We start from the raw sequence: 25642 nt of genomic DNA on the forward strand, positions 1-25642 counted from the left end.
ACAAGGGCTTGCACCTCAAACTTCTCTCACAAAGAAGAATGCACTAACAAGGGCTTGCACCTTAAACTTCTCTCTCATAGAGAAGAATGCATTATAATACATATCAATTAATCACTGATACTGAGACTCCCTCTCAGCAAGGGCTTCATTCTCCACAAGTCCAAGCTTGTCTCGAAAATGCACAAACTTCACTTTGGCAAGAGGCTTGGTGAGAATGTCAGTCGTCTGCTCCTCAATACAAATGTATCTCAACTTAACAACATTCCTTTGTACCATATCTTTGATTTAGTGGTACTGAATATCAACATGCTTTGTTCTATCATGGAACACTGGATTGACTGAAAGCTTCACACAACTTTGGTTATCACAATGAATGGTAGTAGGTTCCAACGATTGTCCAAAAAATCCTGCAAGGAGCTTTCGAAGCCACACTATTTCACGAGTTGCCACACATGCTGCAATGTATTATGCCTTTGCGATGTTCAGTGCCACTGAAGACTGCTTACTGCTACACCAGGAAATCATAGCAAATCCCAAACTGAAGCAACAAATAGAGGTGCTCTTTCGATCAGTAACAGTCCCTGCCCAATCATAATCAGAACAGCCTTCTAAATTCAGGTCCACACTGGAAGAGTATTTCAAACCATATCCAATTGTGCCACGCAAGTATCTCAAGATATGCTTGGCTGCAACTAGATGTATCTGTCTCGGTTCACACATGAACTGACTCAATGCACTCACTGCATAACAAATATTTGATCTAGTGCTGACAAGATACATCAAGGATCCAATCAACTGTCTGTACATAGTAGGATCCACAAGATCTGAACTAGCTGCAGCTTCCCTCAATTTCTTCAAGTTAGTTTCCATCGGTGTGGACATAGATGTCATGTCCCCATTCCAAAAATAGTTCTTACTATTTATAGTAAGTGTGATTATCTAGAAATAGTAAATCAGAACCTGTGAATTAATCGGAAAACATTATCCTTTATGGTTAAATAATACAATAAGATTTAATGTTGGATTAATAAATAATATTTAAATATTTTGGAGGCAAATTATGGACTGAGAAAATGGAAAGTACAATTTAGAATGTTAACTTGCAATTGGCAATTCTTGACAGCATGGGTGTTGATGTATAGCTAGGTCGGATCCCTTGGGTGGGCCAACCTAGTCAACCGAATTACTAATGGGCCTTCGGCCTTAGCAATTCGCCTTTGTATTGGGCCCTATTTAAGCGGGTAAAGTAAATTCCTACAATTGTAACATGTAAAGGACTTCATGTAACATGTGGCAGTAATTGGGCGTATGGGTTAATGTAACTTGTAATTCAATAGGTCAGGACCTATTGAATGTGTAACTTGTAACTTGGGGCAAGACCTATGTAATTTGCAATTTAAATTATGTAACTTGGCACCAATCTCTCCAAAGCCAACCTAGATCTTCAAGTGTTTGAAGGCATATAAAAGGGGAGCGATTTGAGGTAACAAATATATCCAATCCAAGAGTCACATCTCTGCTACATATGCGAATTATGTAATTGTGGTCTGCACAAGATAAGCAATGAATCTGATCTTCTATTATCAGTGAATCTGGCTCTTTCAGTCAGCGAAATTGTCTTCTAACTGGGTGAACATCTTCCTAGGCCTGTCGAACCTACTCCTAGGTCTGTCGAGCCTGCCCCAAGGCTGTCGAACCTGCTCCAACACTGCTGAACCTACTTCACGCTATGCTACATCTGTTCTAGGGCAAGCGAACTCCCTCACGTGATCTGCAATCAACAATCTGGGCGATTGTTCAAGTCTGACCTGAACTGTGATTCAGATAAGTTCTTTCTATGCCCTAGAAGGGCAGTATTGTAATATGTTGCTATATCTAATCTAATTAGATCTGAGATCTTTGTTTGTTGGGTTTTTCCTCCAAGAGGGAGGTTTTCCCAGGGTACATGTGTGTTATGCATATGATTTACTTTGCATTCTGATTATCTGTTCTATACTGCTAATTTGATTGCTAAAAACTAACATGGTATTAGAGCTTGGTTCGTACTAACTATGATCAGATTATCAGAAGCCTTCATCCTCAATTTATCCTTCCATTCTTCAGTCAACATGGCATCATACATTAGAGCTGAAGATAGATTGGATGGTGCATCCAATTTCACTTCATGGAAATTCAGAATCATGATGGCATTGAATGATCTCTCTAAGTCCATCAGCAAAGCGTCTTTAGAGCTCTCGGCTGAAGAAGAAAAGGAAGCTTGGAGAAAGGAAAACTTTCAAGCTCAACGGATAATAGTGGATTCCGTCAAGGATCATATCGTGCCTCTCATCGCCAAGCTAAAGACAGCAAAAGAAATGTTCAACACCATGGAGAAGATGTATGAGAACAACACTAGTCGCATCCTATCATTGAAGCAACAGCTTCACCACATCAAGATGGAAAAAGGAGAATGTGTAGTTGCATACTTCAAGAGGATTTATAATCTGAAGGATCAGCTCTCTTCCATTGGGAAAGTAGTTGAAGATAGCGACCTATCCATGTTGGCTCTCAATGGTCTTCCATCATCTTGGGAAGCATTCATTCAAGGAATCAGCGCAAGGATTGGACTTCCACAATTTGATCGCTTGAGGACAGATTGCTTACAAAAAGAGTCACGGCTAATTGCAAGAGGACTTCAGCGTGATTATTATGATGTGGAAAATCAAGTTCTTGCTTCGCATATGGAGAAAGGTAAAGGAAGAAAGTGGGATAGAGACAGAGGTTCTGATTTTGCTCCTAAATCAAAAAGGAAGGACTTATCTCACATCCAGTGCTTTAAGTGTAATAAGTTTGGTCATTTTGCTCGGGATTGCAAAATTGGGACTTCTCTTGCTTCCTCTGCAGAAGTTGGCATAGGAACTCCTCAGAAGGAACCAAAGTCAAATGAAGACTTCCTTTTCTAAAAGGTAAGAAAATGTCAGAAGGAGCTTCAGAGGAAGCTCATCAGCTTCAGAGGGAGATTGTTGTTTTCAGCTTCAGAAGGAGCTTGTTTGTTGTTTCAACTTCAAAGGAAGCCACATCCTTGATTAAGGCAACCTTCTAGGAGAAGATTGAGGTGAAATCCCTCGGTTAAGGCAATCTTTCGGGAGAAGATTAAGGTGAAAGCCCTCGGTTAAGGCAATCTTTCGGGAGAAGGTTGAGGTGAAAGCCCTCGTTCCACCCTCTGAAGTAGGCATGGTGATGTTGCATTCTTCTCTTGGAGAAGTCTGAGGATAGAGCCCTGTTTCACCCTCTGCGAGTAGGCATGGTGGGTATCATGGAAGAAGAAATTCCATGATGAGTTTATTCACCCTCTAGGAGTAGCTATGTACATATCATGTGTTTCATTTGTGGGAGTAGCCATGTCGGTAGTCACTGTGACATGATCATTCAGAAGGAATCCTCCCTAGCTAAGAGGGAGTGTTGATGTAAAGCTAGGTCGGATCCCTTGGGTGGGCCGACCGAGTCAACCAAATTACTAATAGGCCTTCGGCCTTAGCAATTTGCCTTTGTATTGGGCCCTTTTTGAGCGGTTAAACTGAATTCCTATAATTGTAACATATAAAGGACTTCATGTAACGTGTGGCCCTAACTGGGCATATGGGTTAATGTAACTTGTAATTCAATAGGTCAAGACCTATTGAATGTGTAACTTGTAACTTGGGGCAAGACCTATGTAATTTGCAATTTAAATTATGTAACTTGGCACCAATCTCTCCAAAGCCAACCTAGATCTTCAAGTGTTTGAAGGCATATAAAAGGGGAGCGACTTGAGGTCACAAATATATCCAAGTCAAGCGTCACAACTCTGCTACATATACGAATTATGAAATTGTGGTCTGCACAGATAAGCAGAGAATTTGATCTTCTATTATCAGGGAATCTGACTCTTTCAGTCAGCGAAATTGTCTTCTAACTAGCGAATATCTTCCTAGGTATGTTGAACTTGCTACTAGGTCTGTCGAACCTGCTCCTAGGTCTCTCGAGCTTGCCCCAAGGCTGTTGAACCTGCTCCAACACTATTGAACCTACTTCAAGTTGTCCTACATCTGTTCTAGGGCAAGCAAACTCCCTCACATGATCTGCAATCAACAATCTGAGTGATTGTTCAAGTCTGACCTGAACTATGATTCAGATAACTTATTTGTATGCCCTAGAAGGGCAGTATTGTAATCTATTGCTATATCTAATCTAATAAGATCTGAGATCTTTGGTTGTTGGGTTTTCCCAAGGTACATGTGTGTTATGCATTCTGATTTTCTGTTCTATACTGCTAATTTGATTGCTAAAAACTAACAATGGGCAAGTCGCAAATTATAACCGAGAAAGATGGGAGGTGGAAGACAAGTGGAGGGAAAGTTACATTCTTGGAAATGAAAGGAAACTTCCCTCTTGGTTGTGAGTTTTGAGTATGGAGGTTATTTAGATGGTTTTGGTACCATTTCCCAAATTATTGACTTGATATTTTCTCATTGTTTTGTTGTTCTTCAAGGGTTGTCAAACCTGTGGAAAAGGAGACTGAATAACGGGAGTTTGAAGGTTTCCAAGAAAACTAAGGATGGGAGTTTGAGGCTCTTCCATGCGCAAGCTCATTGGTGCAGGAGCACCTAGGACTTAGACTATTTAGTTTTCTCAATTTTGGCTTGTACTAACCCTAGCCAAGTCAGTAGTGAATAAAGACTCCAGGAGGGTCCAAGAGTTAGTGTTTTGAGTCAATGTATGCCTAGGTTGAATTCATTCTTCTTAGGTTTGCATTTTTGTGTAAGTGGTGGGTTTGAGTAGGTAGTTGACCTTCTTGATGGTCAAAAGTGTCAAAATTTGGTATAGGCATTAGGGAGGGTTACATTAGTCTTAGAAATATTTTAAAAGTCATGTGCAATGACTTAGAATAGGTCTCATAGGTTGGGAAGACCAAAAATTGCAAAAAGTTGTCATGACAACTTTTGTCCTAAAACGGTTAGAAATGGAGTTAGGGATTGTCCAACGCCCTAGGATGACTCCACACGTGGCAAAAGCTATAAGTACCCTCTCTTGCACGGTTGATAAGGTTGGAGAATGTGTTTTGTAAGTTCAACAATCTGAAACTACTCATTTTCAGACTAGTTGGCAGCACTTTGGCTTGATTTTACTCATTTTGTAATTCAAAATGGATTGAATCCATTGATCCAGCAATGGATTGAGTTTCTGTTCACGTGTTTTTTATGCACATACGAACACAAAATAAAATACCTAAAGGTACCTTATCCTCTCTAGAGCAAAGTTTCCCGACTGCTGAAGATATCGCAAAAAAGGATCAGTCGAGGCAACTCCAAGGTTCTTGTATGTAGGTTCTCTACTCGTGGATAAGCTCTCTATGATATGATGTGATTTTGCTGGAATCACAAGGGGACTTACACTTGACGACCTAAACGTCTGATTTGCTTTGAATATTACTGGAACACAGGATTTCACTAGTCTAGATTTTGAAAAAAGAAAAAAGGATGAGGGCGAGGAAAGGATCTAATTCTGACACTAAGAATGCAAGAGCAATGAATGACCTTTGATGAAATTCTAACTAAGTCTTGTTTTGACATCCCAGGACCATCTCCACAAGGTTAGTGCGATCTTCGGAGGAAAGCTTTATGATGTTCAAATCATCACTACAGGCATAGACACCATCAGGTTGATGCATGTCAATGAAGAAGCGACAATTGAAGTTAAGCTCAAGCCGAATGATTTCAATTGACTACACAAGGCAAGTCTGCAACCAACAAACTGCTAGTAGTATGGATATACAAATTTCACCATCAATCAAACACATTTCTTCCACTCATCTAATAACATGAAATCAAATCTGAGAAGTATAAAGACCATGCAAATTGTTGAATCAACCCATAGATTTCACCATTTCTTCAATGAATTTTTACAAGTCTTTTACAACAACATCTTGGCAACAATCTTTGCCTTCTCTTCCTATTCTACTATAACTGCTATTCTATTTGCTATTAATCATTAGCTATTCTAACCTCTATGAACTAAATATTAACCTTCTAGCTATTAATGACTAACTATTATCCTTTACAAATGAGGAGCCAGGGCTTATATAGTGCCCTCAATACAATTCAATGGCTTAGATCAATTTGAGATCAATGGCCGAGATTTTACAATGAAAACCCTAATTAGGGTTTGTTACAACAAACTTAATTATGACCAATGAAATAATTGCATTATTTGGACACATGTCTTCTCTGGAATATTCGACCAATGGATAGCCGAGGTAGGTATGTCGAAGTTAGTGCCATCTTTGATGAGTTAGGTACATTGAATCTGGACACGCTGAGGTGGACCAATCCGACTGGAGGAGTGATGACTGGGATGCCACCTTGTTTGACACTTGCAACTTGGTAGATATTCAATTTGATGATGCTGAGAAGCTAACTTTAATTAACTCTTCTGAAACTATCTGCTTCTTCAACGAACCCTTGCTTTAACTTCCTTTGTCTTCGATGTGCAGGATGGATGGTGTACCTTTCCTTCGAATGCTGAACTGGAAGAGGTCGTCCCTGATGATGCTGGACCGGAGAAGGTCGTCCTTGATGATGCTGGGCTGGAGAAGGTCGTCCTTGTTGATGCTAGACGAGAGAAGGTCGCCTTTAACTGCAAGACAAACAAAAAGATGATTAACGACACATGATAAATTCATTTCAACATAGCATTTTCAACTTAAATCATCAACGAAAAGATATCAACATGAAACTTGCCCAAGATTTTCTCCAGGAACAGACCCTATAAGAATTTCGCCCTGGACCCTTTGGAAGGGTCAGGAGCGAATTTCTTATTTGTAGCTCATTTTTTTCATCATTTCAACTTCAATCCACCTCACAAGGCAATTAAACACTTTTCTTCTCTCATCCAACCCAAGTTTATCTTGATTTTGCAAGGCAAAATAGGTGATTGAAGGATTTTCGCCCTGCACCCTTTGGAAGGGTCAAGAGCGAATTTCCTCTTCTGGCCTAAAATCATCACTTCTGGAGACAACCATCGACTTAAGGGCAATCACAAGGGCATCTTTTACCTTGGTCTAGGCATAGCTTAGCATAAATTTGAAAGGAATAGGTAGATTTTAGGATTTTCGCTCTGGACCCTTTGGAAGGGTCAGGAGCGAAAATCACTTTTTGGCTCAATTCCTTCAAGTTTGATAATCATTGCTAAGTCAAAGTCATTCCTGAGGACCTCTCCCATCAAAACTCGCCCTAGTCAGCACTTGGCTTGGCACAAAATTGGGAAAAAGGATGATTTAGAGAAAATTTGCTCTAGACCCTTTGGAAGGGTCAGCAGCGAATTTCCTAATTTAGGCTTATTCCTCCATCATTTCAAATTGCATTCACCTCAAAAGGCTAGAAAACACTTCTCCTCTCACGTCCAACCCAAGTTTGACTTCATTTTGCAAGGGAAAATAGGTGTTTGAAGAATTTTCGCCCTGGACCCTTTGGAAGGGTCAGGAGCGATTTTCATCATTTGGCTTAAATCCTTCAAACTTGATAATTATTGACCATTCAAGGACATGCCTAAAGACACCTCTAATCTTGACCCACACTAGATTTGGCATAAATTTGAGGGAAAAGATAGGTTTTGAGAAAATTCGCTCTGGACCCTTTGGAAGGGTCAGGAGCGAAAATCTCATTCTTGACCCAAAATCATCATTCTTTCAACTTGAAACTTCTTTGCGAGGTAGAATCTCATCCTTCATTGCCCTAGGAACAAGGTTTCATGTCCAAGAAAGGTTAAAAAGTAGGCTTATAAGGAATTTCGCTCTGGACCATTTGGAAGGGTCAGGAGCGAAATTTCCTTTCCTGGCTAAAATCCTTCATTTTCACAACTTCCAAACACTCTCAAAGGCAAGATCATGTCCATTTCCCCTTTCAACATGCTTTGGACATCACAATTTGGCCAAATAAGGCAAGAAATATCTCTTAGAGAGATTTTCGCTCTGGACCCTTTGGAAGGATCAAGAGCAAAAATCTTGACTTGGGCTAGATCCTTCATTTCTTCCTTTTAAAACGACCTCAAGAGGCAAAGACAAGTTATTTTTCTTCCATCCACGTCATAACAAATCAAAACCTTGACCTTCTTCAATGCAAAAATATGAGTTTTTAGGAATTTCGCTCTGGACCCTTTGGAAGGGTCAGGAGCGAAATTTCCTTTTTGGTCCAAAATCATTCATTTTCGTATGCTTTCAAACCTTCAAAGGCAACAAGGATGTCTAACCTTCCTTCCAAGATACCCTGCAAATCAAAAATTAGCCAAACTTAGGAGGAAATGAGCTTTAAGAAGATTTTCGCTCTGGACCCTTTGGATTACACATCAATGCAACATAGGTAGAGAATCGATGTGGTCTTTTACTTTCTCTGAATGTGCCTCTAGGAGCTGCAAACTATTATGCCTTGTGCATAGTCTTTCTTGCCCAAAGAGATCTCTTTCGCGTGACAACAATATATCTAGGCCCATCAGTAGGATCCAAAGGTTCAATTGGATCATCATTCACTTCAGGTTCTATAGACTCCCTCTGAATCTCAAGAGCATGATCAACGTCCATGTCTTGAGAAGTCTCGTGATTTTCATCATCTCTCTCCATGCAAGAACCCTTTGATTTTTTGGAATGCAACATCTTCCTCAAATGTGACATCCCTACTTACTTCTATTTGCTTCTGACCAGGAATGTAAATATGGTAGGCTTTGGAGGTTTCATTGTAGCCCGCAAATATCCCTGAAAAGGCTTTCTTCAGGAGTCATATTTTGCAGTATCCGGTGAGGACATCTGTTCTGAACATATACTATTGTTCTAGAGGATTCTACCCATAGAAAAGTCTGAAGGTCTTGATCATGAATCATAGCTTTTGCAGCTTCAACAATGGATTTGTTCTTTCTTTCTGCAACCCCATTTTGTTGAGGGTTGTAAGGGACACAGAACTTCCTCTTGATCTCTGCCTCAATACAGAAATCACGAAAGCTACTCGAGGTGTACTCACCTCCATTATCAGACCTTAAAACTTTAATTCTCTTTCCAAATAAATTTTCTACTTGAGCTTAAACTCTTTAAACCTAGTTAAGACTTCATCAAACTCTTTAGACCTTAATAAATAAATCCAAGTCTTCCTAGATTAGTCATCTATGAAAGTTACATAATACAAAAATCCACTTACGGATGGAATTGAAATTGGACCACATAAATCTAAATGTACAAGATCTAAAATTTCTTTAGACCTACTTTCACTACTATGGAAAGGACTCTTAATATTTTTACCAATAACACAACCTTTACAAGTACCATCATGTACATGATCAAGTTTAGGAATACCTTTCACCATCTTTTCTAGTGATGGAAGAGCCCTGAAATGAAGATGCCCAAGTCTTCGGTAATAAAGTTCGCTGGAAAAGAAGAGCTTGGACTGGAAGAGTGGGGAGCTTATACAAACTCTCATGTCGATTTCCGATCACACGTGTTAAAATTATAGCATCGACAGATAAAGAATCAACAATGAAATATATCAGTTTACCACCTCACTATTAATTATCATGATCGAATAAAGAATGCTTTCAATTTGTATGAATTAATAAATTATTGATTTCATTATCGATCGAGTAATGATCGATCAACATTGCTTACATTGTATATACGTTGAATACCTTTCTTATCAGCATATTAAACATATGTTAGTGACTACTTAACTAATAGTAAGTGATCGTTCATAAAACGGTATTCATAATACTGTTTAAGTGCCATCGATGAGGAGGTACGTCTTGAGTGGACATGCCTCTACTTTGTGGAGACATGTCCACTCAAGACATGCCCCCCCTGATACAAGTATATATGCAGACCCGATAAGGCAATATTGAGCAATTAAAATCGAACATTCTCAGCCTTGTTTAGACCTGCAAAACACAACCTTCATTAGAATCATAAATCACATATATTCAGAAATGTTAATTACAATCTATCAACTATCAAATCTGAGAGGAGTACGATCTGCATTTACACTAGTGATGGACAAGCCCTAAAATGAAGATGCCCAAGTCTTCGGTGCCAAAGTTCGCTGGAACTGGAAGAATCCTGAAGAAGAGCTTGGACTGGAAGAGTGGAGAGCTTATACAAACTCTCATGTCGATTTCCGATCACACGAGCAGTCTTGATGTTGGAGTTCTTTGGCCATGCTAGAACTCTTCCTTCAGAAAATGCAATTTGATAGCCCTTATCTTCCAAGGCTAAAACAGACACAAGGTTTCTCTTGATCCCTGGCATGAACAAAACATCACTTAGGTGTAGTGAGACTCCAGATCCTAGGTTAAGAGATGTAGCCCCAAATCCTCTTACTGAATAGCGTGCATCATCTTCAATGATCACTTGAAGATTAGACTCCTTCACCCAATCTGAAAGGTGCTCTCGATAGTAGGTGATGTGTCTAGAGGCTCCACTATCAATCAACCAGATATCACTGTCCGTAGGAACATTGCTCGATAATGTTGATATGAAAAGAAAACCATTTGAGTAATCTTATGCCTCCTTCTGAGATGAAACTTCATTGATGTTTGCCCCTTGATGCTTTGGTCTTGTCAAACAATCCCTTGCATAGTGACCAAACTTGTCACATCTAAAGCACTGGATCCAGGAGAGATCTTTCTTCTTTTTCTTAGAATCAAGTGCGGAATCTGATTTCTGATCTTTGTTCCTTTTGAAGTTGCCCTTCTTCCAATTCTTTCCTTTCTTGGTAGATTGAGTGGCAAGAACATGAGTATCTTCGTTTTGAGAACTTTTGATAATTCTCCTAGCTGCCAATCTTGATTCTTCTTGAATGCAGTCTGCACGAAGTCGATCAAACTTAGGTAATTTGGTTCTCAAACTTATGTTTTGTATAAATGGCTCCCATGAATGAGGAAGGCCATTCAAAGCCAACATGACAAGGTCTTTATCTATCACTTGATCTCCAATTGTGCTTAGTTGATCTTTCAATTCTGAAATTTTCATGAAGAATGACATAGCTGATTCTCCTTTTGCCATCTTTACTTGGTGGAGTTGTTGCCTCAAGGCAAGAGCCCTACTTATGTTGTTAATCTCATATAAACCTTCCAAGGTCTTGAACATATCTCTCGCAGTTGTCATCTTGGCGATGAGAGGCACCAAGTGATCCCTCATGGAGTCAATTAATATCTTCTTTACTTTGATGACATTTTTCTTAAATTGGAGTTTCTCCTCATGATCTTCGGGTTCGGATAAATCCTTTTCCTCCACAAATTGAAGAAGATCATTTTCTTCAAGAGCAATGAGCACTCTAAACTTCCATGAGGTGAAGTTAGATGCGCCTTCAAGCCTATCCTCGACTTTAAGACCATTCACCATTTTCGAGGCTTAGTAGATACTACTTGAAGGAGAGAGAGAGAGGAGAGAATACTTAGAAGTTGTAGAAAATCTGATCACGATCTTTCTTTCACGGTGGCTCTGATACCATGTTAAGTTTTATGATCGGATTAGATAAGCAATGATTCAAGCACAATAACACAGGATGTACCCTGGGAAAACCTTCTTCCTGAAGGTGAAAACCCAGCAACAAATGTCTTGTAATGTATTAACAAAATGTCTTTACAAATGCTTCACACTTTGAAGCTATACAACAAGAAGATTCACTCTAGAATCAAGCAATAAATATAAGTTCGATCTGCCTTGTATCAGAATCACAATTAGCTGTAGGAGATATCAAACTACTGGAGATAGAAACCAATCTTGAAGAAGATAATATTTGTATGATCTGCCTGAATGTGAAGGAGAGATGTTGATCTATTGTAGAAGAATACGAATTGCAGAAGAGATACGATCTGCTTGCTTGTTAATTTGATGCCTTGAAGGAGAGAAGGAATGATACTATATGCCCTACACAAGGTGGCACCAACCAACACGTCTTCTTGGAAAGTCGTCTCTCTATCAACACGTCTTTATTAAGAACCGATTAATGCTAAGAGACACTTCTTAATCATCGGCTAAGTTATGATTAACCCGACCTTTCACTAAGCATGGCGAGGTAGCATTTAGTTATAATATTAAATATTGTTGGTTGAAAATTTTGTACACCTGGGGAATGTGCAAAATTGTGGTTTCAGCCACAGTGTGTGAGTATGATATTCTCCTAATTTAGGAAGGCTCTCCCTATCTACAAACTAAACTAATCTAATAAGGATGAGACAGCAGTCTTTCTTCTTTTTTCAAAAAAAACTATACTCTTTTCTCTTCATAGAAAATTAATAGCAATTGGAAATAAATAACAGCAAATACATAAATGAGGCTTTTTTGTAGGATTTTTGAAACATAAAGAGAAGCAAATTTTCCATGAAGGCACAAAGACATTAGTCACTTCCCCGGGACGGGATAAAAGAAATGAAAGCACAAAGTCTTCAACACTTCTATTGTCCTATCAACCTTTTTAGATGATTTTCTACTAAATAAGCACAATAAGTAGCAGCTCAAAGTCTAACTACATGATGCACTTCAGCTTATATGCACAAGTCTTAAAAAAAGAAGTAGCACAAAGTCTACAAGCTATCTTCCCACTTTAGCTTTCCACACTAGTTTCAGCTATGACAAGAAGCTCAAAGTCTGCAAGACCAAATCTGAAAACCAAACATATAACTCTAAACACAATTAGTAGCTCAAAGTCTACACGATTGAATTTAAATCCCTCTTTCACAATAGAACAAAACTCACAATCAACTCTACAAAATGTCGTCACATAACAACTTGAATTGGCACAAAGTCTCAACACAACTTGCCTCTTTTATTGAAAGCAATCTGATTTACATCTAAGCTCAAAGTCTTAGAGTGCACATACAAACTGGCAGAATTTTGTTGCATTGCCAAAAGATAAAAATTACAATAGACCCCCTCAAGTATTTATAGGAGAGGAGCCTTGAGAAAAAGGTGGGAGGATCCCAACTAACTTAAGAAATTCTCTCAACCACCATAACATATTCCAACTACAGTCCTAATTGAACTCAACTTGTAGTTGCTTTACATGTAGATACAAAAGTGCAAGTGATGAGTTAACTTGCAATTACAAAGTTTTTTTTTACATGTAACTTGTCAAAACAAAATTACAAATGCATAATTAAAGCTATTCTATGTGTCCAAAAACCCAACTCTAACCGCTTCATCCTTTGTCTGTGATGATCTTCATGTTGCTTCAGGATGCTAGAACTTGAAGTATTCTGGATCAGTGAAGACATCTTGAACTAGAACGAGAATTTGCATCCTTAATGATCTTTGTGTCCTTGGCCAACGAACTTCAACCTTATCTTCTTGCTTGGGGTAGTACTGGATTTTCAGGAGGGAAAGGCATGCCTTCCTCTTGTCACGTTATGACCATCTTTGTCTTGAAAGCATTCTATGCTCTCAACCATGAATTGTTGTTGTATCTCTTCTTTGTATCATCCTTCAATCTTGAAATCTGCTTGCAAAATAAGGCCCATGCCTTAATCCATTGATTTGGTAGATCGTGTGTGCAAACCGGACTGACAAGGGAAGGGATAAATTGATGTAAAAATGGGCTCACAAGTGAATTTCGGGTTCTGGAAGTTGCATTACATGTGTGGGAAAAAACAAGAGCAGTAACTCGCAATTGTGGAGAACAAACATGCAACTTCATATGTGTAATGGGTAACTACAAGTTTGCACTTGTAATTGGACCTTTAAAACTCATTTTCAATTGTTTTTTGAGTGCATTTTAGAAGAATTTCAGGTTCTGGAAGGCTGACTGCAAGTAGACTTTAAATGGGAAAAATGAACAAAGGTGTGAAATGAGTGAATGAAATGGTGGGAATGGCATGTACGGATGATGGCAATGAATATGAGTGAAAATGGAAAGATTTTGGGAAGATCATCTTGATGAAAATGGGAAGAACTTTCAACTTATAATCAAGTTTTAAAAACCCTATTTTGAAAAGATGAGCATTTTTCCAACTTTGAAACTTGGAATTTCAACAAAAGATGGTTAAGATTTTTCAACCAAAGGGGTAGATCACCTATTCCATCTCACTTGCAATTGGGTTTTTAAATCCCAAATGCAAGTAAAGAGGGAAAATGGGGAAAGACAATGCAATTCACAAATTGCTTTACAAACTTGGAGCAAAGGGGAAAATCTCTCACAAAACCGATTTTAGGCAAGAACTAACAAAACTAACATATATACAAATTGATCAAGGAAACCAAAACAAACTAAAACAAGAAAAGAAAACAAGAAAAAGAGGAGAACATACCTTGATCAATCAAAACGACCTCCCAAGAATAAGAAACAATCCTTGAAAGAAGAGAGAAAATCTCTTAAATAGACAACAAACCACACTCCAAACCCTAGCCAAGTTTTTGGAAAAACGCCATATGGATCAAAACGCCCATCCAAAGCATGAAAATTCGGTCAAGTAAATCATCCAACCTCCACGCCTAGGCAAGACAAGCCAAAATGATTTAGGAGAGGTTAGATTCATGGCATTTGCATGAAGGAAATCGTGGCATCCTACAAACACGTGTTTGTTGTTTGAAGGCCACAAAACCAGCAATAACGTCCTCCAAATGGCATGAAAGGAGTTGGAAAATGCATGAAAATAGCAAAGAAACCAAAACGCCTTCTCCCTCCTTGAATCTCTCCACAAAAATAGGTGGAAATCTTCGACAAAATCCTCCAATATTGCTGGTCAGGTTCTTGAGGAGGAATGACAAATTTAAAATGCAAGGAACAAAAGAAATCGGGTTTCTTTCACCTATTTGCATATTAAAATGTTCACTTTTTCATGCATAAGGCAAAATCGGGTTTGTGAGGGAAAACAAGAAGTTCAAAATGCATGTAAAAGGGAAATAGAACTCCTTTACAAGTTTTAAACAACTTAACAAAAGACTAGTAAAGGGAAAATAAAATTCCTTTTACAAGTCACAAAAAAAACTTAAAAATAAAACTTGTAATAGGGAAATAAAATTCCTATTACAACTTAATGTGACTTTATAAAACTTGTAATGGAGGAGAAAAACCCCTACCATAACTTAAAATCACTTAAGTGGAACTTTTTAAATATATTACAAGTTTATTTAAACTTTATAATTTAAAGTTCACTTCTAATATGTCTAAAAAGTTCCTACAATGACTTAAAAAGCCAAAAAGCAACAAGGGGGAAATAAAAAGTAAGTGAAAAGTTCTATTTTTCATAGTGCACTTGTAATTAACTTAAAATTTCCCTACAACACTAAAACAAAGGAAACCATAAAACTTGCAATCCAAGGAAAATTTCCCACATGCAGTTAGGAAGGAAAAACCCGAAATTGAAGGAAAAACATAGCAAACGAACTCAGAAAGGGATGAAATTTGAAACATGGATCGAGGATGGACTGAGGATTAAGCCAGTCTAGCAAGAAGCAAAATTTTGCCTTGGGAAATGTGCCATAGAGTAAAATCTTCAACCTGCAGTGACTGTTCTAAAACCCGAAATTGCACAAAAATCTAGGAAAGGAAAGACCAAAACTCCCCAAAACTTGGACAATGATGGCAAAGACACCCCCCAATGGTTTGACACTATCAAATGTGAGTTTTGTACCTCGTAAAACGTGCCTTGGAGACAAAAATGACACTTTTTAGGCAAAAATTTGTAGGAGTTGTCACATTTTTGAATATCCAAAAATGAGGACAACAAATATAAAATCGGCAAGAGTGAATTAAATCGATCTTCTAAAATGTCTAAGGCCGGAAGGCCAATTAGACGTTTAGTTTTTACATTGTCGGTTTAGAGAAGAATGTTGACCGACGCTATAAACATCAACACTATCAATGTAAAGGTCATGAACTTCTGGAAGATGACAATTAGCATAATATTTACCCAATTTAATAGGCAAAATTCCCAACAAGATCGAGGGGAAGTGCCCCTCGTGGGGTTCGGGGGAAAGCACAAATAAGGCATCCAAAAACTCCCAAACCTTTATTACAAATGTCATTTTCACAATTTTATAAACTTTCTTAGTTTTCAATTGGAGTTTCTAACTGGAGACCATAGGAGACTCCTAGGCATCCCTAAGACGGTCAGACTCCTACGAGTCTTTAAGACATCTTACATCAGTGTCAGTGTGGTGGGGGACATTCCCCCAAGTCCCCAAGCGCCAAAAACATCCTCATCCTAGAAGCACAAGGATATTTTCTTTTTCGGAGAGGGGCAGGAGGGTATTGTGTCCCCATGGAATTATAACCACAACTAGAGACAAGTATTACACCGCTACCAACAACAAGTTCCCTACATTGTAGGCTAACCCACAATTAGAACTTGAGAGAGACATAAAACAGCCAAACGGTATTCCGCAACAACCAAAGTCAAGTATTGCACCACTATCAATAGGTTGACCCACAAAATTACAAATACATGAGTCACCTAATTTGACTAAACCGAGCAAGGACAATATTGCCATATAGCTCTCTAAACCTGATCCAATTGATCTATTGAGGAGCATTCAACGTTATATCCAAGACATGGAGCCAATGGTTTGCACCAAAGAAGCATTAATTGTTTGGGGAATTAATCAGCAAACTATAAGTATAAGATTTTTTGAAAAAATCGGGAAAAACTCAAGTTTACAAAAAAACGTAAAAAAAATGAAAAAAAACAATCAAAAATTACTTTTTATATACATAAGGCATTTACATAGCAGAGAGATATTGTAAGCAAATAAAATATTAACTTCAAAACACATGATTGTATTAACTACTATCATATTGTTTGTTCAATATTTTTTTAGTAATATTTATTTTTATTTAATTATGAATTTTATGTTTAACTTTTTTTAATCTCTTTATATACGTCAAAAGATTATTTTATGTTTGACTTTTTTTAATCTTTATATATATGTCAAAAGATTAGCAATAATTACATTGAGAAACTTGTTCTATAAAACTCAAAATTTCATCCCATTATCATATATAAAAATCAAAACACAATCAACAAGTATTTTTAAACAATAAAACTATTTAAAAATTCTTTAATTTTTTATTTACTAGAAAATAATTTAATAATTATAATTTTATTTAAAAATTATTTTAAGTTATTCTATTTTATGAAGTAAAAATTAATTATATTGTAAAACAAATTTTAAAAATAAATTAATTTTTTACTACTTTATTATCAAACTATTTTTTTAATTCATTAATATATTATCTATTTATTAATTAAAATGAAATTCGTCTTATATAAATTAATTTTTTTTAAATTTAATTTTAAAAAAATATGTAAAAATTATAGAAAAAGACACATAAACTACTTTCTTTTTAAATTTAAAGGCATTTCTATAGCATAGAAATATAATTAGGTTGACGAATTGGAGTCATTACAAAAAAATATATATAAATCATAAATATATATTAAAAATTAAATAATAATAAATATGCATTATAAATTAAAAATAAATATATTTACATCTATTAAAGCTCATGGAATATGATATATAATTTCATATATATATAATTGTTAAAGTATATAATTTCAGATATATATAATTTCACTATTAATTATATATATGATATGGAATATGATATATAATTTCATATATATATAATTGTTAAAGTATATAATTTCAAGATTTTGCCAAGTCATTGCCGAGTCGTTGCCGAGTTGTAGCCGAGTCACGAGTCGACTTGGCCTTGCCGAGTCCGAGTCTGGGAACTTTGATAAAGATACAAATTTTTGATTTAGAATTTTTAAATTATTTATTATTTTAATTTACATTAAAATTATATAATAATTCCATAAAAATTAATAAATTACATACTAATATAATATATAATAATTTAAAGATTAAAAGTTTTAAATTATTTAATAATATTAATTATTAAATTATTTTTAATTATATATTAAAAATATAAAAAAATATAAATGAAATGTAAAAATTGTCGCTTATAAAGTTTTATAATCCCCCAAATTTGATGTCATAGTTTTTAATTTTAAGTTCTCAATAATGTAAAGTTACCAAAATAAAGAAACCTTATAGCTTGTTCTCATGTGTTTCTTGAGCGTTATTAATGGATCACGCTTATCACTATGGATAAATAATATCCTGGTGAAACAAAACGGCGAGATAATGCGACGGTGTTATTCGGAATGCATACTAAAATGTTTTTGGTTTTAATTTTCGGCAATACAGAGTGTCAATTAGGGTTTTGCAGAGGTCAAAATGTTGGCAAAAAATCCAAGAACAAAAATTTCGAACCCTAACCGATTCCATGCAGATGAAACCTGGAATCAGCATAATTTCGTGGGTAATTTTTAGGGTTCATGTCAGTTTTTTAGACAAGCAGAAATTTCATGATTATTAAACGCGATTTTGTGGTGTTTTGGCTGCAACTAATCAGCCAAAGTTGTTGAGTCAACAACTTTTTGACGATTTATACAAGGGAAAAAATGGCTGTTCCGGCGATTCACGATTACTCGCGATTAATCACGACTCATTGCCAACTTTTGCTTCTTTGGTTTACACTATGAGCAAGGTAAAAGACATGGCATGCAAACTAGATAGTATCCATTCTTCGTTGGACCTACAAGAAGCACGATGGATTCAACACTTTATTGAAGGAGAGTGCCACAAAGAATTATGCTCAAGTTCTGCTATGTAGAAAATAACAACGTATTAGGCTAAAAATGCAAGCATAGGTGACTGGATTCCAAAAAATTATACAATTTTGCTTAAAATATATATATACGGAGGTCGATCGGACCCAACCCCCATTAAAAATAAAAATTTTGAGATGGAATTCTTTTTTTGGTTTGTTTCTTAAGCTTTTGCCACCGTCGGGGTGGGCCCGTGGAGGGTACCCACACCATTGGTGTGGCAGGGGGCCCAATACCCCTGTTGTACCGGCAGTGGCTCACGAAATCGGTACCACTATAGATACAACAGCTGTACCGCAGCCCCTATTACGGATACCATGGGACAAGGGGGTCTACGGTCCCCCCTCCCACTTGTTAAAAAACAATATTATTATTTTCTTTCAACTTTTTCAACTTGCCCCCCACATAATTTTTTTTATTTTTATTTTTACTAGTTTTGCAAGAATTGTCAAAACCAATGTATTAAAATATATTTTTTTAATTTTTCTACAAACATAAAAATGACACCTATATTCGGTCATACGACTGAGCTAGAGCTAAAAAAAATTATTTTTTTTCAACTTTTCCTGACATGGGCAAATTTTATATCAATCTTAGTTTCTCAACCAATTTAGATCCAATGGTGAGGTCCATTTTTTGCCTGGGAGGTTATTTCTACAAACTCACCTCCAAAACCCTCATTTAAATGCATATCCAAAGGAAACCCTTTTGACCCATCATTTTGCCAACCCCAAATCTACCAACAACCCATCATAACAGCAAACCCAAAACCCTCAAATCTGCAATTAAAAACCTACAAAACCCTCATATCTTTCCTTATCTTGAATTGTACCATACATTCCATAGATTCAACTCCTAGGGTTATACAACCATAACCATGGCTCTGATAACAATTTCCACATAACCCAATTGAGAAATCAAGCAAATAAACACTTAGAATCCATATGCAAAGAATAGACAACATACCCATCAAAGATAATGCAAGATATACCTAGGAAAACCCTTGTGAGGGAAAAACCCAACCTCCAAAAGCATCTATTATCCATTTATTATTAACAATGCAACATTACAATACTCCATGAAAGATTTTGAAACCCCAACCATCAACAAGCACTCCAATGCGAACAAGCATGTAACCACACATCCCATGCCATGCTTCCAACCTCCACAAATGCTAACCTAGCTAATCCAAACAACTCCCCTTGTGGTTGTCTTTTATAGACACAAGCTCCTACAAAACCACCAAGTGGTATTACATCAAAATCATATGCTACAAAAGCATGTGATAACACCATGGGCTAATTACCATGTGATAATACCATTGGGCATTACATCAAAGAAGGAAATCTTCCAATTGACCAATCAATGTCGAAAATGACACTTACTAAAAATAGTAAGGCTTGGACTTATCCAAAATCACTCCAAAAGTGTCATTCATCTCCACTAACCCATATGCACACACTTGTAGGATCAAAATACTCCCCTGACCATGTTAGCACCAACCTAGAGACCAACACTAATTGTACTACGAGAGGGCCTAAAAATGGGGACATTACATCTACCAAAGCCTATTTTGAGATGTCCATTTCTATCTGGAATCCTCTACTGCATCGAACTCTCTAATAATTTGTTCGAGAATCTTTATTTGTGACAATACCTCCTAATAGAAAGGGCTTTTAGACCCAATAATTTCTATAGCCTTGGAAAACAAGAAAATGACAACCAATTACAATATTGATCTTCATGGGACTTACACACATTGTCCTTCATGAGACTTGCATACATTGCCATTTTTTACATTGGGTCATACAATTCCAAGCTTGCAACATCAAGAAGCAAGCAAATATTGAACTCAAAACACAATCATGAATAGGATGAATGATATCCTAGGCCCATGACTAAGGGAAACCTGAAAATACCAAGTCATTGAAGAGTGGCATGAGAAAAGGCAAAAGAATCCACACCATATTTGATGAATTCAGCTTGGAGACCTTCACCAAAAAGAATATATGCATTAGAATGCACATCAAATTCACACAATATCAAATATCAACAGCTATATTGAATGAATGAAAGCAATATAATGGCCATCAGATTCACACAATATCAAATATCAACAGCTATATTGAATGAATGAATGCAATATAATGACCAGCAGATTCACACGATATCAATAACAGTATAACAGAACAGAAATTGATGAAAAAAATGCAGATCTCGGATCTAAAACAGGTAATAGCTGATGGCATGCCAAAGTATGAAATGAAAGTGTAGCTCCTTCAAGAGGTTGATCTCCCAAACACTTTGACTAAGAGCAGAGCACACTACTTTATGCCTAACAGAAGGCTATATCGTTACATGTTTTATCCTTGGCAGCCGATGGAATTTCTATCCTCCAATTCTCTAGCACCAGTTTCCTTATTTTATATGAACTATATAAATTTAACATGAGATTCAAATAACACAAACTAATTCTACTGCAAAAACTTAAAATGGATAGTTGGAAAATATATTTCTAAGACCTAAAGTGTGTGCTGTACAAAAATTATAGAAGTCTTATTTGCACAACTAAGGATTCTACTGAATTTAAAATGAAATTGTTCAATTATGGATCCACCTACATCTCATAAAAGCTTTGCTTCTCCAAATGAACTGCATCCTACCCAGAGTAGCCATTGATGACATTGATTCAGTCTAACTGGGGGGATGGATGTAGACCATGCTTTTGTAAAAAAAAGTTGCACTGATATAAATAAAAGGGTTTACAGTGTACAGAAATCATGAATTAGGAGTGAACACAAGCCCTGGGACTCCCAAAATTCTATTTGTTGGATACTCAACATAGCTATGAGAGATCACAACATACAAGACTGATGGCATGAATATTATACATTATTATATTTTTAATGCAGAAGAGAGCCATTTCCTTTTTTTTTGTGTGTTAACTATACTGCAATGTTTGTCATGCATGTAGGTCGAATTGTGTGCTAAATAATTATTTCTACCTACAAGAACTGCTTATCAAACTAGGCACTATAAGAAAGAAAACATCAAAATTAATAACATATGTTGATAGCAAAAGGAGAGATCTATTCATGAGAACTCACCTGCGCATTAAGTAAAAAATCTGCTGCCATAGAAATTGGAAAAAGAACACCCAAAGGACCATGTATATGCTCGGTAAGATCAACAAACCACATTGCGCCCCCCTATATGTAAAATAATAAATGAATAAATTAGTATTTAAACCAAATAAAATTAATGCATACAACTATATATATGTCTCAATACAAAGGATTTTCTTCAATTCACTTATGAAAGACCATGTTGAGACTTTAAAAAAACTTGAGCTAAAGAAGGTCTTATTTATTAGATGTCTTTTACTTCATAAATGGCACTAACTGCTATGTCCTAATAAGAAGTCCAATACCCAATCTATGCCAAAAGTTATGCTTTCTCAGACATAAATCAAATATAATGAGTGTAGACCCCCAAGGGGAGTGTATAAGCATATAGTTGAGTGCAAATAATGTGCCAAAGATTTCAATTTCCCTTTTGTTTGAATTTGGTTTTAAATGCATACCAGCTAAATCAATTCTCTTTTCAGTCCCACGTGGGAGGCATCTAAATCTATTTTAATTTCTAATTTGAACACCTGGGCACTTGCACTAATTGATTATTCTAAATTGGTCATTTTGTTGTATTCATCTCTACAAAGTTGCTCTTACCGATATCTTAATCCAGACATAAGTCTTGAATATGGACTATATGCATTTTTTCTCAAAATCAATAAAAAGAATTTGAAATAATATATAGAGGCTTATGTTCAAATGTTTGTGGGCTGATTAAGTGGGTTTGTGGGACAAAATAAATTAGTTCAAAGCATGTCTACCAGAGGATACACTGGACATATATTGGAACAATCCTTGATGGATGAGTTTAAATGAATCTCTCTGACTGCTCTTAAAGAATTTTTAGGACATTTATTGATAATTCCCTAGAATGTGCACCAAATATCCAAGGAAGGTTGACCAGACATCCCAGGAGGATTTGCATAGAATATAATGCATAACCACATGCCAGAAATCCTTGTAATGTATCCTAGAATTGTAGGTTGTGTAAATAGTCCCCAACCCATCATGAACTTATGCATAGAACTGACTGGTTTATATTCAAACGTACCTGTAAAACATCAGAGATTTCTTATGATGCTCTTAAATATAAGTAAGATTTTACTACATAAAAATCCATTGGAATTATTCATGGGTAAATAATATGTATGGACTTATTTAATTATGAGTAAATATTGGTAGTTGTGTACAGGCAGTTGCCACCAGTGTTTCTTCAAATGTTTGGGTGGGGGAGATGTAAGGACAGAAGTTGACACAGGTTAAAGGATGGCAATACTCTTTGGGGACAGCAGAGGAATAGCTATTACAATAACTTCAACAAACTAAAAGAAGCTGAAACTTTAAAAAGTAAATATAGAAAACTGAATTTGCAACGACCCTCCTCCCCCTTTTAGTTTTTCAGAAACTTTTAGCATTATTTTTTCTTTAAAAGACACCCTTTCTTTTATTTTTTATGCAACAAACTGTAGACTTTCCAGTCCTGAAACCAAGGATGTCCCCAACAAGTCTCCAAGTTTCCAGAATATAACTCAGACCGCTGGGAACACTTGCTCATGGAACACTAATAGCCACAAAAATTGTTAGTTGCATAAACGTGATCGTTGCCAATTGACACGTGCAGCATTGCCCACCCAATGTGAACATCATTTGTTGCTTACTGAGCAAGCTCTCTTTAGTTCTTTGCATATTGCATTGTCTATCTATGATCATGTATTGTAGATCTGTGGTGTTATTATGCTGTTTTATACATGACTTGTGAATTTATCGATTTTCTACACTATAATGCCACCTTTTATATCAATTGTTTACTATATATGAAGAGACTAGTGTGTACTTGTAATGGTGAAAATATTAGTGTTTCCACCATTAGATGTATGAAAACTGCTAATATTTAGTTAGGGACCATTACATCAAAGAGGGAGGTAAATCTAATGGATATAGCCATAAATTAGAAAAGATAAGGGTTGAAAATTCTATTGGATTTACCAGGTTTTTGAATTGGACTGCCCTCTTTTAAGTTGAATTGTAAAAATGCTGAAATTAGGGTAAATGTGTTGGAATTGATGTAAAAACGCATGAACGGTAAGCTACAGTCATCGGATCGAGCCACGAACCTGGATCTAAGAAATGTAAATGTATTCAAATATGTTCTCAAAAGGAGCTCCTGATTTGTCGGGACCAGGATGGTGGTCACTCTGGTCGGCCGCATTTTTTGCACTCCAATGGGGGATTGATTCGTCACTATAAATAAAGCCAATTCTGAAGATCGCAGCTCCGTACCTTCTCCTGCACACAGTAGAGAAAGGAAATAGGTTGGGAATAGGGGTTTGCCTTAGGTCAAACCCCGGTTTTGGAATTAACCATGAAATAGAAATGAAATATGATTGAATTGCAGTAAGGTAAATGTTCTCCTTTTGAGGGAGATGTTGAATAATGACTGAAACACAAATGCCATACCTCCTTGCAAAGTTTTGTTTGTCTCCACACGGAATTAGGGCTTCATGAAGTCTTCAATAACATAGAACATGAATGTCAACTTCAATGCTTGAATCTTGACTTTATCTTTGCTCCAATGCTTGAAAGAAGAGGAACGAAAGGTGGTTTGGTATGTGCAAAATTTCTAGAAGAGGAAGATGTTGCCATGTTACGAGCCTTTTTTATTGCTTCCGTGAACGTAACCCTTTCACCCAACCTTTCAGTGGTTCCATCAATCCATCCATGAACAAGACCACCAACCTTCGCTCTGAGATGTCAGTTACCAACACGGATAGTCTCTAGAATTCTATGATGTAACTGTCCACAGGTCCTGACTGCTTTAGTTGCGCCAACTCCTTGAAATTGAGTTCTAGATCCTTCTCGTCAAATCGATCTATGAGCTTCTCTGTGAATTCGGCATAGGAAGTTATCTGGTCATGGCCAAGAGTGACCATTCCATGATGCCACCATTCATACGAGACCCCTTCCAAGTGGAGTGTTGCAAACTTGATAGCTTCATCTTCAGGCATCGGGTTGAGTTGGAAGTAGGTATCTGCTTTTTGAACCCAGGCTCATGTCGAGGTTGCTCCGGCCCCATCAATGGATGACAGGTTGATCTTGCCAACCTTCCGCTTGATGTCATTGTTATAGTGTCCATAATGGCCCCGACTTTTGCCGCCCGAGTATTTCATCAAGAGCTCCACATAATCCTTGAAGGATATGACCCCCTCGAGATTTGCATCCCTCCAATCTTGGTTCAACTATGCTTGCATCTTCTGAAAGGTGGGCTCGTGCTCCCCGCGTGGCGCTTCTGATTTCTGAGGAAAAGTCGGCATTAGCGGCCGTGAATGTGAGCGTTGGACGTTTGACCTTCCCGTGACCGAATCATCGCCCTACCCATTCTGTTCTCCATTTGTTTTTCCCAAGGCCAATTGTCGTAAGGTTTCCTCCATGATTTGTTGTCGTTGCTCTCCTCTGGTTAAGGTGTCGTTGAGTTGAGCTTGGCTTTTGGTTAGCTCCCTTAATAGTGCCATGACTTCTCTTGTAGGATCCTGTGGTTCCCCCATTTGATCAGCCGAACAGTACCTCCTTCTGGTGTACACTTGTATCCACTACACGACAGGCTGGCAAGATCACAAGCTCTGATACCACTATAATGTTCCCTGACTGTACGGTGTGGTCGGCGAGGCAAGGGAAAAGGTCGCACGGTGGTGAGAGGGGTGGCCGTATGGTGGGATGAGGAGAAGGTCGTATGGTGGAGTGAAGACTGTACGGTGATGTGAGGGGTGGCAGTACGGTGTGAATGTCGTACGGTGGAGTGAGGGAGATCGTACGGTGCAGAGGATGTACGGTGGTGTGAGGAGGGA

General features: G+C 37.1%; 1 protein-coding gene across 2 annotated transcripts in view; it reads right to left on the reverse strand.

Moving 5' to 3' along the window:
- Positions 1 to 25642, reverse strand: part of LOC131073942 (ALBINO3-like protein 3, mitochondrial) — a 244326-nt gene that overhangs the window by 156995 nt on the left and 61689 nt on the right. For both annotated transcript variants that reach the window (XM_058010465.2, XM_058010466.2), the window contains one exon: positions 21777 to 21878. In XM_058010465.2, coding sequence (XP_057866448.2) covers positions 21777 to 21878 — 102 coding nt within the window. The remainder of the gene's footprint in view (positions 1 to 21776; positions 21879 to 25642) is intronic.

The sequence above is a fragment of the Cryptomeria japonica genome, chromosome 9 (genome assembly GCF_030272615.1).
Source record: "Cryptomeria japonica chromosome 9, Sugi_1.0, whole genome shotgun sequence".
NCBI classification, from domain to species: Eukaryota; Viridiplantae; Streptophyta; class Pinopsida; order Cupressales; family Cupressaceae; genus Cryptomeria; species Cryptomeria japonica.